At 42.8% G+C, this 15,496-nt stretch overlaps 1 protein-coding gene across 8 annotated transcripts in view; it reads left to right on the forward strand.

Moving 5' to 3' along the window:
- Nucleotides 1-9,921, forward strand: part of CNOT10 (CCR4-NOT transcription complex subunit 10) — a 36,600-nt gene extending 26,679 nt beyond the window's left edge. For 3 of the 8 annotated variants that reach the window (XM_075705851.1, XM_075705856.1, XM_075705855.1), the window contains 5 exons: nucleotides 3,013-3,126; nucleotides 4,990-5,120; nucleotides 5,909-5,944; nucleotides 6,049-6,176; nucleotides 6,597-7,507. In XM_075705851.1, the coding sequence (XP_075561966.1) occupies nucleotides 3,013-3,126; nucleotides 4,990-5,120; nucleotides 5,909-5,944; nucleotides 6,049-6,176; nucleotides 6,597-6,836 (649 nt within the window). In that variant the 3' untranslated portion in view covers nucleotides 6,837-7,507. Of the gene's footprint in view, nucleotides 1-3,012; nucleotides 3,127-4,989; nucleotides 5,121-5,908; nucleotides 5,945-6,048; nucleotides 6,177-6,596; nucleotides 7,508-8,360; nucleotides 8,437-9,626 lie in introns of those variants that run through there. The other 5 variants (XM_075705852.1, XM_075705857.1, XM_075705854.1 and 2 more) reach the window with 3 other exon arrangements.
- The last annotated feature ends 5,575 nt before the right edge of the window (nucleotides 9,922-15,496 follow it).

Consider the following 15,496-nt stretch of genomic DNA (forward strand, 5'->3'; position numbering starts at 1 on the left):
CATGCCAGAACAACCCAATGCTGTTAGGATACATGAAGAGTAAAAGGAGTTCTGGTAGACCACAGTACTACATTTGGAAAATTTTGTGGATTTTATTGTAAAAGTTGAAATGGATAGCAACAGACCTTGTTGTAGCCTTTTTCTCCCTAGATTGAACAACTTTGAAAATGTTAATTCCCCTTCAAAGCAGCTAGAGATAAAAGAATAGTTTGATCAGCCACTTTGTCCTGCATAGACTTGAACTGCAAGCCCTTGCTATAATGTGTGATCCAATTTTACCCTTTTTTCTTTCTTTTGACTCATCAGTTGGCCATCTCCAGTCCATCGTAATGCTTTATTTTATTTACTCGTGTATCTTTGAAGTGTGCATACCGTAGTATTGTATGTGGTATTCCAGGAGCATCACTGACACTGCTAATAATTTCACAGGTAATACTGTAGGGCCCACCATTGCTCACCAGTATACCTTGCCTCTTCTCCACAACTACCCGGTGCTGTGCTGCCTCATTTGTCTAAAGATTGCAGTGGTCTGTTTGGCCCTGTCATGGTGCTGGGAGCTCACAATGACCATCATCCCTAGCTGCCTCACTCTCTTCTTCCTCACTGTCAGCCACTGCGTAGTTCTCCCCCATCTCCCCTTTGCCGGTGCTGAATTTCCCCATTGAGTAAGCACCATCTGCATTCTGTATTTCTTAATATTTTCATTTGTTTTGTATGCATTAAAAGATAAAAAGTAGCACAATAGTAGAGATAAACTATCTTAGTTAGCTTTCTAAACTATTTCAGATTAGTGATGTTCTCCAAATGGTTTAGAAGTGCCATTTTTTGTGCCTTTGTAGTAAGTTTTGAAGAACTGGATTTGCTCTGGCTTGCCCTTTGCCTGAGAAATAAGCCAAGTCAGATGTGGAGTTTGGGTTCTGTAAACTAGCAGTTGGTGTGGGCTGACAAATCTTGTTGCCTAGACCTACACAAGAGGCTGTTTGACATGATCTGGCAGTTTAAAAAAACATTTTTCTTTTTCCTAGTGCAAAGGCAGCTTTATTTAGGGCATGCAGAGGCTCAGTGATGCTGGAAGTCTGCCGTGCTCAAAGGCGACCTGTGGAGTTTTGTCAGAATCCTGACTGGGGTGAAAAACTAGTTTGTCTTTTCCCTTGTGGTGCAATTCTTCTGCTCCGGTTAGCTGTCAGCTCTCTTGAGTGTTCGGTTTAACCAGCTCAACAATGGATCCAAGTGTGCAAGAACAGTACTGCAGGGAAGTAAACCTGAATATTTTCCTCCTCTTTAGATGGCTGTTGCTGAAGAATCTTTGCCAGCTCTTACATGGCTTAAACATTGACGAGTCCTTAGAGCAGAGGAGTAGGTTTCAGTTTTGCTGGATTACCTATTGTGTAACTGGAGTGCATCTTGTGTTGGAGTTTACACTTCCAGAAATAAAAACAGGCTTTAAAAAAGTTGTGGGAAATAGAAGGCACATATTGACGTAAGGGGCAGTAGCAGCCAACTCTGCAGGCTTTGACTTGTGTCTAAGGGTATTTAGCTGGTGATGCTTAGCATCTCTGCTGGTTTAAAAGCTGTGCTTCCTTGAGGCAAAGACAAAAAGAGGCTAGTTAGAAGCAGGCTGTTATTACAGAGGCTTTGGGTTTGTGGGGGTTTTTTTCCCCACCCCGTTCCCTCCCCCTCCCCAGTCACAACCTTTCAGAAATATTTTAGGTTTGGGACTTGAGCTGGGGAAGCTTTCCTCTCCCTCTCTCAGGCTTTTGTATGTGTTCAGATTTGATGTGACATCTGGGCACGGTGGAGAGGAAGTGGGGGGTAGGGAGAAACACTGGAGAAGTTTCTTATCCTGCTTGTGCATAATTAAGGAGCATGCCTCCTGGGAAAGAGGAATAAAGGCACCCCAGGTCCTGCCACGAATTACATGACTTACTGCTGGACTGAAAGTGGGCTTGACAGTTGCCAGAAGGTTGGCACGGTAATAGCCCACCTACCGGCGGGAGAGTCGAACGCTCTCCTCCCATCGCTCCCAATGTGAGACCCCACTAAGAGGGTCCGCTCTTCCTCCCTGGAGAAGGACAGAGTCCACGCTCACAGCAAGGCATCGCGGGCAGAGGCTTGTGCCCAGAGGACAAGGCAGCCGGCGCTGAATGATGTCTTACATAGTGGAAAATATCCCCAAGTGCTGTGTTTGAGGGGGGAGGGAGGGGAGAAGTTATTACAAAGTGTGAAGCTTGGCCTAATGATGGCATCCTGGCGTGGGGTTATTGTTTGAAGATGGAAAATGCGAGTAGTTCAGATTTCATTACAGGAACTGTCAGAGATTTTGTGGTTTTGGAAAGATAAGAAAGTCTGTGACAGCAACAAAATACCACATATCAATCAGAGTCTTGGCAGCACATTACAGCTCTCAGTTGAACACAAAACTGGAAATGCCAAATTCTCCAGTGTTTATTGTCTCCCTGTGTGCAAACATTGTACAGTATAAGAGTGAAATATGTTACAACTTAATTGATTGCTACTATGTGTTTGTAGATTGTATGTTATAGAAATCTACAAATCTGCTACTCTTTGCTGCAGCAGAAGGGGAGGGCGGGGAAGTACAAATGAGAGTGCAAGGCAAAAAGAATGAAAAGAGGGTGAGAAAGGGAGACTGTCCATGAGAAAAATGACACATGTGGTGAGGTTCATCTTTTTTGAATCTGTTATTTGTGGTCCAAATTGCAAAAAATCTTACTGAGCACACCATGATGGTCCTTGGTTTTTACTGGTAGAACACAATGTATATGTCTCCTAATTCAGAGAATACAATTGAGGCCATAGATAATGAAACGCTAGCTCCTTTACTTCATAGTTTGACACAAAGACATTATTGAAGTTTATGATTTATTTCTTCAGCATTTAACAAGAAAGAAATTTAACAGCTGCATTTGGAATCACAGAATTCTCTATTTAACATATTGGCTTCCTTCCCCCCTTTTTCATTTTTTCTTTTTTTTTTTTTTTTTTTCCCTCCAGGTGCTCAATACTTGCGTGTAGTGCTTACGTGGCTCTGGCTTTGGGTGATAACCTTATGGCATTGAATCACGCAGATAAACTTCTTCAGCAACCAAAGCTGTCGGGGTCTCTTAAGTAAGTCTGATGTGCTCATTTCTTCTTTCTCAGCCCTGCTTTTTGCTGGAGAGTTCTGAGTTGAAGCTTCCAATGTCTGTAGCTGCTTGCCAATTCTGTATCTGGTGCAAAGAATTGCTTGGCCTGCTCCTGTTCATGTTGAAGCCCTGACTAAATGTTCATTGACACGCAGGAACGCGAGTCCCCTCGTTTGTGTACGAATTCCGTGTAATTCGGAATCTATCACTGCTTTTGTTGCTATTTGTTAATCTCCAGCTATGGGTCCCATGCAGTGGCAGGACTGTTAGCTCTCTGTCCTGATTCACTGCGGGGCTGCACGTGCTCGTGTTGGCACAGGACGAGGGGCAGGAATGAGCAGCAGGGGGTGGACGACATCAGCCCCAGCCAGCGTGCCGCTGAAAGCTCGCTTATGAAACTATAGCCTCGGAGGGGAAGGTTTGCTCAGTCAGTAGGGTACCAGATCTTGGGTATACAGGACTGTCGCTTCACCTGCTACTGTTGCTTATATAGGTTCCATTCTTCGGTTTCTCTTTTTCAGTTCTTATTTGGCACTGTATTTTGGGGAAAAATATTCAAACCTAATTCTGTTTCTACCCACCAGTTCTCATACATCTCTGCAAATTCAAAAAAGGCAGCTTTAGCCCCATCCTTCTGACCTCATTTGTGCATTTTATTCCTATGTCATACCCAGGATAAAATATAGCAGAGGTTTTTATGGTAGTAATAGTATTTTTCAAAACTGGTGATGTACTTGTGGAAAGCAAGCTAACTTGTGCTTATTTTTATATGCTGGCAGCATACTCTGAAATGGTCCATGCCAATTAAATTCTTTGGCTTCCATGCTTCAAACTGCTGCAGAAGCTCATCTTTTTGCACAGTCATTGTATAAGTAAGATACTAGAGGAGTTTGTAAGGTAACACACAGTTTTGTGGAGGCAGTGTTACCATTCTGTAATGCAAGAAATGCTAGATGACAGGTTTTTTTGCAAAGACGGAGTACCATATATCTTCGTCCCAGGAAACTAGGCTTTTGTGCAGATTAGGAATATTGAACTGTTCCTGTTTTCTTAAGTGAAATAAATTGCATGAGAAAGTTACGTTTGCTGTATCGGATCTAAGTTGCAGAAGTTATTTGGGATGATTGACTCATATTTTACTGATGTTTTGTAATTCATTACAACCAACTATACAGTCAGTTTGAAGTGTACTGTATACAGCTACATAGAACAAGCGTGAACTTTTTTGCTCAACTTTGTGTTTCAGATTAAATATTTGCAAGCTAACTATGCTCTCAATCGACAGGATTCCCTCTGTTCCAAAGTTGAAAAGGAAAGCTGCTGATTAGCTGAGCTGAACTACAAGTGTCAAACATCAGACTTGCTTAATTATTTTGCAAAACCTGCAGTTGGAAAGGCGATTGTGCCCCATGGACAGGCCTGTATAGTTGCTGTCCTTAGAAATGCAGTTATCTTACAGAATTAGCTTGATTTATATTGAATGTAAAGTCACTTAACACCTCAAATTATAGATGGATCCGTATCTTGGGGTGTTTTTGTAAGGATTCCTTTTTTAATTCTCTGAGATAAAAAGCCGTACCAAGATAACGTATTTCTGGAATGGCAATTCCTGTGCATGAATGGTCGTTACTCAGGTGCAGATTTCTTCACAACATTAGAGCCTAAAAGCAGTGAATGGTAGAACTGGGTATGATGACAGTACTTTATAAGCAAGGTAACTTTCACGCAAGTGTTTCAAGTATTAGTATTCGCGTGCTCACATTAAAAGCTGCATTCAGTTTGTTTTACATAACAAATTGTGGGGGTTGTTATGCTGACGTTTGTACCTAATCCTTTGCTGTTGTAGGTTTCTTGGGCATTTGTATGCAGCAGAAGCTCTCATCTCTCTGGACAGAATATCCGACGCGATCACTCACTTGAACCCCGAGAACGTCACTGATGTTTCCCTTGGGATCTCTTCAAATGAGCAGGATCAAGGTTAATGAATACACACTTCATTAGAACTGGTTATGCTTCCAGCTGCCTTCTTGCTGTAACTTTCTATATACAAATATAATGATGACTAAGACATCTTGTTTTAAGACTGTAGGTTGTTGGGGGGGGGGGGTGTGTGTTTGTGTTTTTGTTGTTGTGTTTTTGTTTTCCTGGCTTTAGTTCCTACTTTGTGTTTGGTTTGTCTTTTGCATGTTTGTCATTCCTTTGAAGCAGCTAATTCCTTAACGTAAATAGAACTGTATATGGTAGTGTTCTGGCTTGTTTGAAGGTAACTTTTGAAAGCTGCTTTTCTCAAATGTGCAATTGTGGTTAAATTTAGGGTTCATACCTTCTTTTCCAGCTTTTTAGTCTCTAAACCAGGCTTTGGAGTACCAGTGAAGTCTACTTACTGCATTTAGTGGGACATAGGAGTTGGGAGAACTTAGTTAATCTGTATCTTAATCTTCTTGCAGTGCTTCCAGTTCAGAGTGTGTATTCTGTTACAGAAAAATACTTCAGAGCCCATCTGTATAGTTAAGTCTATAGCAGCTCTGATAGCAGTGTCATGTCTGCAGTTTAAACTTCACTGTACTCATCTGCAAATCTAAAAGCAAAACATTAAAGATAGGAAGTCTTAAGTGGCATAAACTCTTGAGCAAACTGATATGTTTTCCCTCTTTAATGTCAGACCACAAAGAAAGAAGCAAATTTGTATCTTTTAAAGCTTATTACAAAATAATACAAAAAGCTCATGGAACATGATGGTTTTGTGGGGTTTTTTTTCTTTGTAGGATCTGACAAAGGAGAAAATGAGGCGATGGAATCTTGTAAGTACCAGCCACCATATTCAGCAGACTACAGGAACTTACTTAGCCAATTTGGAATAAAAGTGTAAGAAAAAAAGATTTTATTTTTTTTTTTTTTATTGCAGCTGGCAAGCAAACCCCACAGTGTTATCCTAGTTCGGTCACATCTGCACGAACAATGATGTTGTTTAACCTTGGAAGTGCTTATTGCTTGAGGAGTGAATATGATAAAGCTCGAAAGTGTCTTCATCAGGTATGGAAAATAATCTCAAGACAGCTTTAGGGACAAATGTACTTCCTTCAAAGTGCCATTTAGATCACAGCAAATCCAGGTGATTTCATAGCCCAGGCTTATTTGCAGACTTTGCTGAGATAGCAGCTCTATTCTGTCTTTATGAACCAACCTATATTAGTAACATGAAATAAAGAAATTCTAAATTTCTTACTTGTGCAAACAGTTCAGTACCACTATGTGAAGCATTTTTTTTTCCTAGATCATATCAAAATAGTGGAATATGACTAGGAAGCCATTTCACTTTTTCTAATTTTTTTTTTTTTTTAAATGGTCCAATAGTAGTTGTTATATTTCAGAGGAGAAAGTTCTTGAGGGCCTTGAGTTTACTTCTCTGGGCCTTGAGTTTACTTCTCTCTAATCAGTTAACTCTCCGTCTAGGCTGACTTTAGGGCTGTGAGAACAAACTACAGTTCTGCTGGAGGTATGTTTCTTGCCTGGCTCTTGCCCCAGGAATTCTCAAGTACCACTTTTGAAGTTTTCCATCTTCACTTAGCCTGTGTCATTTGGTCCTTCTTACGGCTGGCACCGATCTCTTTCAATGATGATATGTTTGTCTCTTTGCAGCCATTCCTGTCTGTCAGGAAGACTAATCAAATGCATTGTCGATCTGCAAACTGAAACAGCAGTGTTCCAAATTACTTCATAGTAATTGTATAGGTGAACAGGTTCAACTTCTGTGAAGTTCTCAACCACTTAAGGCAGTTGTCTTGCACTTTTTCCTCCTGAGGCCTCTTAGGATTGGGCAGGTGTCTGTGCTTGGGCTCCGTAGCGCATGTGTAAAGCCCAAAGGAGTGTAAAGGCATCTGTGGATATAAAGTATAGTAGGCCTCTGCATCTACAATAAATCCAGTGCTTTTGGGAAGCCTCACACATTAATTATTTTGTATGCACACGTTAATTATTCTGTGTGTGGAGTTACACTGTAGGAGGGGAAGCAACAGGGAGCGCATATCCTTCGCCGAAACGGGATGCATGGTTCCCATGGCTAGATGGCCCCCACTGAGTGACAGAATAAAGGCCAAAAAAGTATTACAAGGTGTTTAAGTTAAGAGTGAGATTCTAGGTTTATTGCTGAAATGCTGAGACATTTGAGATAACTGCTGACAACTTCTTGTTAAGGTAGTAGCCTTCTTGTAAGGTTTTACCTTTAAAATTGGATAAATACTAGTTGTCCATTCTGAAGAGCACCTGAGAGAGACTTCCTAAAACAACAAAACTTACATGGTGGTTCAGAGTTCCTGAGCCAGAGTGGTAGCGCAGGGCAGGGCTAGTGTGTTTTAAGAGACTAACCTTTGCATGAAGGGAGAAAGCAGGGATTGATGAACGGGGTATTTCAGAACTTGGCTGTGGTGGGTTTTATGGGGTGGGTTTTTTTTTTTTTTTTTGTTTGTTTGAGTGGTGTCCATCCTCCCCCCTTACTTTCTCCACTCCTTTCCCACTAAGATTTAAAAGCGCAGAGGGCCTTTGTGTTTGAACTGAGAAGCAGAGTCTGGTGATACGTGGTGTGACTCTGGGTGTAGGAGCTGGTGAGACAGACAGCAGGGACCTGTCTGGGATGTCTGGAGGCAGTTCTGTAGAGCTGTGTTGTTCTGGAGGCTCTCAACTCAGGACGCCTGTCAGGTGGAGCACAGGGACCTTCAGGCCAAATTAAATTAGTGGTGTGTACCCAGTGTGCTCTAGATCAAGAGTAGGGAGTTGCATCCGGAGCCAACGTAAAAGACAGCTTCATTGACTTCATAGCTGAAAAATATTTGTATATGGAAAGCTAATGAATGATTCTTGTGAACTTTGTATTCTGAACTTTTGAGCAGTGGAGGTTGCCTTGTTCACCTCTCATCTCACCAGGAAAACACAGTAGATTGGTCCAAGAATTACAGACTCATATTAACATAAGTATACAGCAGATGGTGCGGCTAATCGGTGTGAAACTATCTTGCAAGGCAGATAATCTTTCTGTCTCTACTTGCATGCATAAACCTAAAAGTGTATTAGTTTCAAAAAAATCTTATCTTAGTTTATCAATTGTTACTTGTTTTTGTTAGCTAAGGTGATGGGAACAGTCTTGTCAAGAGGTGCTTTCTTCGAGCTAGATGTTTCTCTTAAGCACTTTCTCTCCCTACCCCTTTCTTCTTTTTCAATAAGGCTGCTTCACTGATCCACCCCAAAGAGATCCCTCCAGAGGCTATTCTGCTGGCTGTATATCTTGAATTACAGAATGGTAAGGAATGGAATTTTTTTCCCAACATTAAACCCCCTAATTTAATAGGTAAGCTGCAACATTGAATGTAACTTGATATTTTTAACATTTTTGATTTTTTACTTTTTTACAGCTAGCCCTCGTAGGCAAAATGTTAAAACAAATTTTTAAGTTTTGAAAAGTTCTGTTGACCTAGATTTGGGATACAAGGGGAGGAGGGCAGTAGTCATCATTCCTAGTCTTTATATAGAGACTTGTGCCACGATTTCGAATGACACCCTTTAGGCTGCGTCTCCATTTTACACTGCTATGGATCCATGTATCCGCACCTTCATTTCCGTTGTTTATTGCGATCCTGTTCTTACACACTCCAGACTTCCTAAACATTCATCTTCTGAGCTGAAATCTTCTATACTTTGTGCAGAAATCAGCAGACTTGGATAGGCTCAGTAAAACCCTTGATAAGGTTTATAGCATAAAGAGGGCTTGAAAGGCGCTTCATTAAGAGACAGCTGCAATCCAGGTCTCCCAAAGAAGCCATGTCAAGGGCTGTGTAGCAAGTACTGTAACAAAGCCTGTAATATTGGTAACTCCCTCTTCCAAAATCCTTCCTTCTGAAGGTTCACTGTGTTTGCATGGGGAAAAAACCCTACATAATGGGGAAACTGGAAGGATTGCACTGAACTTAGTGGGTTTTCTCCTACGATTTTACAGGTTTAATTTTTAGCAAAGAATAATTTTTCCATTTGTATTGGTATTTATTTGGTGGGCCGTGCATACAATTGAAAATTAGCTTTCTTGTTTTAAAAACATGTTGTATATACACCCTTGACATTTGCATTACTGTCTGTAATGTCACATTGTGAGGGCATTTTGTGTGAGGTTTAGAGTCTCACTATGCGGATGGGGGAGAGAAGAGGTGCCCTTCAGCAATTTAGAAGGTGCTCTGGCATTTTCCAGCTCTGAGATAAAAGCTCAATGTCTCCAGCTAAGGGTAGGTAGAATCAAGCAATACTGTTGTTTCACATTTACTTTTATCTACTACTTTTAATGGCCGTGTCAGCATTTCACTGAATATGAAGACCGCTAGTGTACGTGGCCTGGGCCTAGGGCTGGCTTGTCAGCCCTGTTCTGGGAACAGTCATTTCTAAATCATACAAAGGTACTTTTTTTTTTTCTGTTTTTTTTTTTAATCAAAAGTTGTCTTGTAGGTAACACCCAGCTGGCACTACAGATCATCAAGAGAAACCAGCTTCTTCCTTCTGTGAAAACACTTTCCGACATGCGGAAGAAGCCTGTTTTTCAGCCGGTCCACTCAATCCAGCCCATTCAGATGCCAGCTTTCACCACTGTTCAAAGGAAGTGAGATTGCGCTTCAACCTGCTGCTGCCCTGCCCATGAGGGCTTGGGATTTTGTATATTTTTTTTAACCTAGGACATCTGCATACCCCAATTGCTGGAGTGTGTTCATTTATGTAAATTTTTAATAAAACACATGAACAAAAATGCATGCTTGGAGGTGTTTGTAAAGGTTATTTCATAAAGGAGGAGAGGTTGGTACCTGTTTTCAATGTGAGTGGCTATTTACTTGCAAAAAAGAAGTGGTTAACCAAGTTGTAATTCAACACTGTTGGAGATAATATATGGGAGGGAAGTGACTGGAAGGAGAATACAATTTACCTGAACTGAAGTCCTGCTGAAATAGCAGTTCAGCTGTTGAGCAGTGTTGGGTCTATGGCTGCTGTGTTTTGACATAAGAGCCATGGTTTTGTATTCCTCAAAGAGGTGGCTTTTGTCAAACTTTGCTGTGTTGATGTAGCTATAGTGCACCACCCTGCAGCAGCTGGGAATTTGGTCCTTGCTGTAGCTGAAGCTGCTCCTTCAGGTGTAGGGATGGGGGTATGGGTGCCCCTTATTATGTTAAGTGCAAATACCATGTGCCCAGCGTTAGCAGTGTCTTTCAAATCATCTTTCCTCCTTAAAACTAGCAGCTGTGCTGCAGGCCTGAAAGGGTTAGCAGGGCACAGGAGCCAAGAGGTTGTGGTGTAGGGACAAAGTAATGCCCTCAACATTGCACTGCAGTATTAGTGACAGCATTAGTTTGTACATCATTAGTATAAGCCACCCTTGTGAAAAAAACAAACAAACAAACCAACCAGGCTGTGCCCCTTTTTGAGTGTGTGTGGGCAAGATGGCAGAGGCTTAGTGTGAGGGAGCGGGTGCTGATTCTTGTGAGCAGGGTGCAAAATCCAAAAGGCCATTTGCCAAAACCAGGAAAAGCATAAGAGCTGACTGGAGAGCAAGGCCAAAACCTGGTACAGCTGCTAAACCTTTGTCAGTGCAGCAAGGCAGGGGGCTGAAGGGGGCGGGTAGGTTGTAGGGCGATGGTTGCGGCAGGCAGTGGGTGCTCTGAAGGGACCGTGGCTGGGGAATGCTCTTGCTTTAGCTGGATGGGGGTTTGTGTTGGGTGAGGTTGGTTGTTTTCTTCTCCCTGCTTTTCCTTTGTCCTAAAGGAAGGTATAAGGGTGCAGATTCAGCATTAAATTGCCTGGCTGTAAGAAAAAGGGTATGGTTTGTGGGTGTGGTTTTTTTTGTTTTTTTTTTTTTTAAAATGCAGTTTCCACTTTAGAGGAACACCTCTTGCTTTCAAAAACTTTTGCTCAAACCAAGAGGCTGTAGGAGTGCAGCACAAGCAAGGAGCCTCTGGTTACTTATTGCGAGTATAGGAGAAGGGTTGAGCTATCCTGCCTTGGGACTTAATCCAGGCATAAGATAATCAAGCCCAGCATGGAACATTGCATCTCTCCTCGCTTCCCCTCCCTGGCTGTTTTGTGTCATTTCAGCTACTCTGAGACTTTGCCCAGATAATCTCCAGGGGCGAGCTGGGATAATGCCTTATCTTCCTGTGCTGCTGGCATTGTACTTTGGCCTCCAGCCCACCACCAGGAAGGTCACACTTCCACGTGGCCACCTGGGGTGCAGGTCCTGCTCTCAGCAACTTGAGCTTTAGGTAGTGTAGATGGCCCAGGTTTGCCCCCAAGAGCTTGAAGAAATGAGCCACAACCAACAGACTCAAAATAGTAAGTTTATTAAACAATGTGCAAGTTGTAGAATGAGTACAAGCATGTGTCCCCTCAGCAGGAAGCTAGCCATCAAGAAAGCTTGAGAACTGCTACTAGCCCTTGGCTGCAAGGTAGCTGGCTTTGCTACTTTTCAAGGCCTCTGGAGTAACGTCCAAGTAGCTGACTTTTTCAGTAACTTTTCTAGCGCTGTAGGAGGTGGGATGGACTCTGTCTTCAGGTAAGGGCAAACAGTTTAGAAGTGTTAGGAATTTAAAAAAAAAAAAAAAAAATCAGGAAGAAGGGTGTCGAGGTTACCTTTCTGAAAGAAAGGGGAGCTGATACATCCCTCAAGTCTAAAGTAGATTGACTGATTAAATACAAAAAGGTTAAGGATACTCGCTGTGTGGTCCCGAGCCCTGAATAGAGAAGATTCTTCTCTGCCCTTCCCCGCCCCCCGCGGAATGCGGGGCATTGACATGCAAAAGATGCCCCTGCCCCCCCGTCAGCCCTGCCCAGCTCCCCCCGGAGGCACCCAGCGCTCCCCTCGGGGCTCCACGAAGGACGCGGTCCTTGTTCCCCAGATACCACGCATCCTCCCACGGCTGCATTTGCATGTGAGCAGAAGCGTTCAGCCCCAGCTCCCACCTAACAATGGCTGCTCTTCTGCCCTAAGGCGGCTGCATTGACCACAGCAGCTCCGGGATCCCCCACCACCCCGCCTGTAGCACTGCTGCTTGAAGAGAATAGAATCAAATCATTAAGGTTGGACAAGTCCTCCAAGATCATCAACCCAACCATCAACCCAACGCCACCATGCCTACTAAAACATGTCCCCAGCTTCCACATCTATAACACCTCCAGGGATGGTGACTCCACCTCCTCTCTGGGCAGCCTCTTCCAATGCTTGACCACTCTTTCAGTAAAGAAATTTTTCCTAATATCCAATTTAACACCCCCCCCCCCCCCCGCCCCCAATGCAACTTGTGGCCATTTCCTCTCATCCTTTTGTTAGTTACTTGGGAGAAGAGACCAACACCCACCTCACTACACCCTCCTTTCACAGGGTGAGAGGTGGTGACTGTCAGCTAGTGGGTTTTGTAATTTTACCACTAACAAAGTGGAAAAATAAGTATCCGAACACATCTAGGAGGGGAGCAGTCAAGGACCTGTCTCCCTCTCCAGCACTGGCATAGAGTCACAGTCCACTTTTGCCTTCTCCCTTGGTTGTGCTTAGGCTCCAATAGTAACGAAGTGAAGGTCAAGTAGAACCACAAGCTGTCTTGTAAAAGCAGTGGGAGGAGGAGCAGCAGCACAGGCTGGGCTGTGTGTTAAGTTGGTAAAGTCAATAATGTTTACTGTTTTGGTTTGTCGCTCTCCTCCTGCCCTCCCCTTGCCTCCAGGGTCTCACCCTGCAGTCAGGTTACACTCCCATTCCCCCCAAGCACAGTAAGTAGATCGATCCCTGTTGCTATCTCAGCCTCCCTGCCTGCATGCTGCCATGGGCTCAGACCTAAAGGTTTTGGCAAGAAAGTGGGTAACTGTGACCATGGCCACGGTGCAAGAACCATGCAGTATTTGTTCAGCAGTGTCTAGAGCCATCTCCTGAGCTTCCAGGTCCTGGCTGTCTTCAGGGAGAGAGCACAGAGAAACCAAGGGAATGCGGACAGAGTTACCACACAAAGCTGGCCAAGCTGATAGTCTTGAAACACACCTGAGCAGCCTTTTCCCCCCTCCTTCACAGGGTCTTCTCCCTTCCTCCTTTCAATTTGAAGTGATCTCCATACTGCTGACATGTTGCCAGCTGCTCCAGGAGGAAGAAAGAGTGATGGTCAAGGATTTGGATGGACAGAGCACAGCATGGTGCTGAGCAGTCCTACAGCTGTACACAGCGGGGGCCAGAAAGCTTCTCAGCTTTGAAGAGCTACTGCAGTCAGCACTTTCAGAGACTGGAATCCACCTCTGCTTCTACCCATGCTGGGAATTCTGTCAGTAGCCTTAATTCCCAAACTTTACTCGCTGAAGAGCATCTCCTCATGCTCACCATTTCTTTTCAAACCTTTTCCACAGTTTTAAGGAAAAAGAGCACTTTTTCTGCTTACCCAACTTACATTGGCAGTCTGTTCTGCAAGATGCCAGTTACACCATTCAATCTTCTGGTGGCTTTGCTTTACACTACCCACTCAGAAAAACCATTACTTTCACCATTGCAAAGGTGAAGAAATGGAAACCTAGAAATGGACCTAACAAGGTTAAACCAGGAACTTTCTGGTAAAATACTGGAAAAACTGCATGGAGTACAGGTGGTGAGTCCAATATCAAAGCCATTTCCTCCAGCTGTGACAGCAACACTTTTTTTTTTTTTTTCCAAATAGACCAGACATCTAAGAGTTTGACACTGCATCAAATTTTTTTTAAAAAAAAACAAAAACCCACACTTCTCTCCATAGCACCCCAACGTCTCTCCTCTCTCCTGTCAAAGCAGATGCCTCTGGTTAGAAAGTTTTCAGTAGTCATCACCTGGAGGCAGCCAGGTTCAAATTCAAGCAAGAGCTTTTTCTTTTTTTGCATCCTGACAAAAAAGGCGGCTTTGGCTGGGTAATACAGAAACACACATACACAGATTTGCCATGAAAAAAAAACTCCTCACATTTATTTGATTAAACAAAAATAAAATAAACTGCATAGGAACATTTTAAAGTCCAGAGAGACACTGACTTTGTTTTAAGGCTGCCAGTAGCTGATACATCGTCTCCTTGCTACATCCTTCAGCCTTCCCTATGGACCACAAAGATACATTCAGAAGCCTCTGTTAACACAAGGGTTCTAACATTTTGCTCACTTATTCTACGTAAAAGGTTGCACATAACCTGTCATGCTTTCTTCTCTGTGGTACTCAACATCTGACATCTAAAAATGTCACTTTTTGTCCAAGTAGAAATGTGATGCCCTTTTTGGAGCATGGAAGTTCTTGTCACAGCCTGGTTCAGTATCAGTTAGATATAAAAGCTCTGAGCAGCTCATTAAAAGCAGAGCACTGTCTGTCCTGCTGAGATGTTTTTATTATTATTAGGAGAGCAGCATGATTAATCACTAAAGAAGAGGAGAAACAACTGCAACAGAAGAGGAAACTACAAAACCAAACAACTCAAGATGCCCAACACCCAAGGACTGACAAAATCATTCTGGACCTGATGCAAACCTGCACCAAGGCAACGCTACTTATACACTGGTAATGAATTCTTATAAGATAGGGCCGTACATCTACAGTCAATTAAATGAGGGGAGAAAAATTCACATTTGTGACACTGGTTTCATGTGGACAGCCTCCATTTTGTTCAAGGCTTCCGATTTCTACTTGACTTAAATTGCAGCTGTGTGTTCAACACCCTCACTACTCCAGCAAATCGTGCACGAACCAAGCAGCGCATGACAGGTAATGCACAGTACAAACAAGAGTCACATACAGTAAGAAACCCCCACCAACTCAGGTGACTACGCACACCTTACAAACTAGTTAAAAACCTTTTAGTCATTTTTAGATAAGAAACTAAAAACAAAACCCAGAAACAGACATCTCTCCCTCTGAAGGAAAAACTACTACATTGTCTGAAAAGTACTCTACAAACCTATAAAAGGACTTTTTTTTTTTTTAAACTAGTCTGGTAGTTCAAAAGGAAGTTAATTAACTACATCGCTACACAGACACTTAACATTCAGTCAGTAAGGCTCTACGAAAAGAGCTTAAAAAAAAATTATCTACCTGAGTTTGTAAGTTGATACAATCATTAATAGAAGGTCTAAGACCATGCAGGTACACAAAGCATTTTTAGAACCATTATTGGTTAAACAATGATGGAAAGAGATGCCAGTCTGGCTCGTTAACCCGTAAGATCACTTAGAGACATCAATGTACATTTTCCACCATAACATTTACCAAACCCAACACGGCCTATCATTATTAGGGGTCTCCTGTACCCACTTCTGTCACCCCCTAATATGAGCAGGGGAGGAAAAAAAGA

Source organism: Pelecanus crispus, chromosome 2 (assembly GCF_030463565.1).
Source record: "Pelecanus crispus isolate bPelCri1 chromosome 2, bPelCri1.pri, whole genome shotgun sequence".
Classification (NCBI taxonomy): Eukaryota; Metazoa; Chordata; class Aves; order Pelecaniformes; family Pelecanidae; genus Pelecanus; species Pelecanus crispus.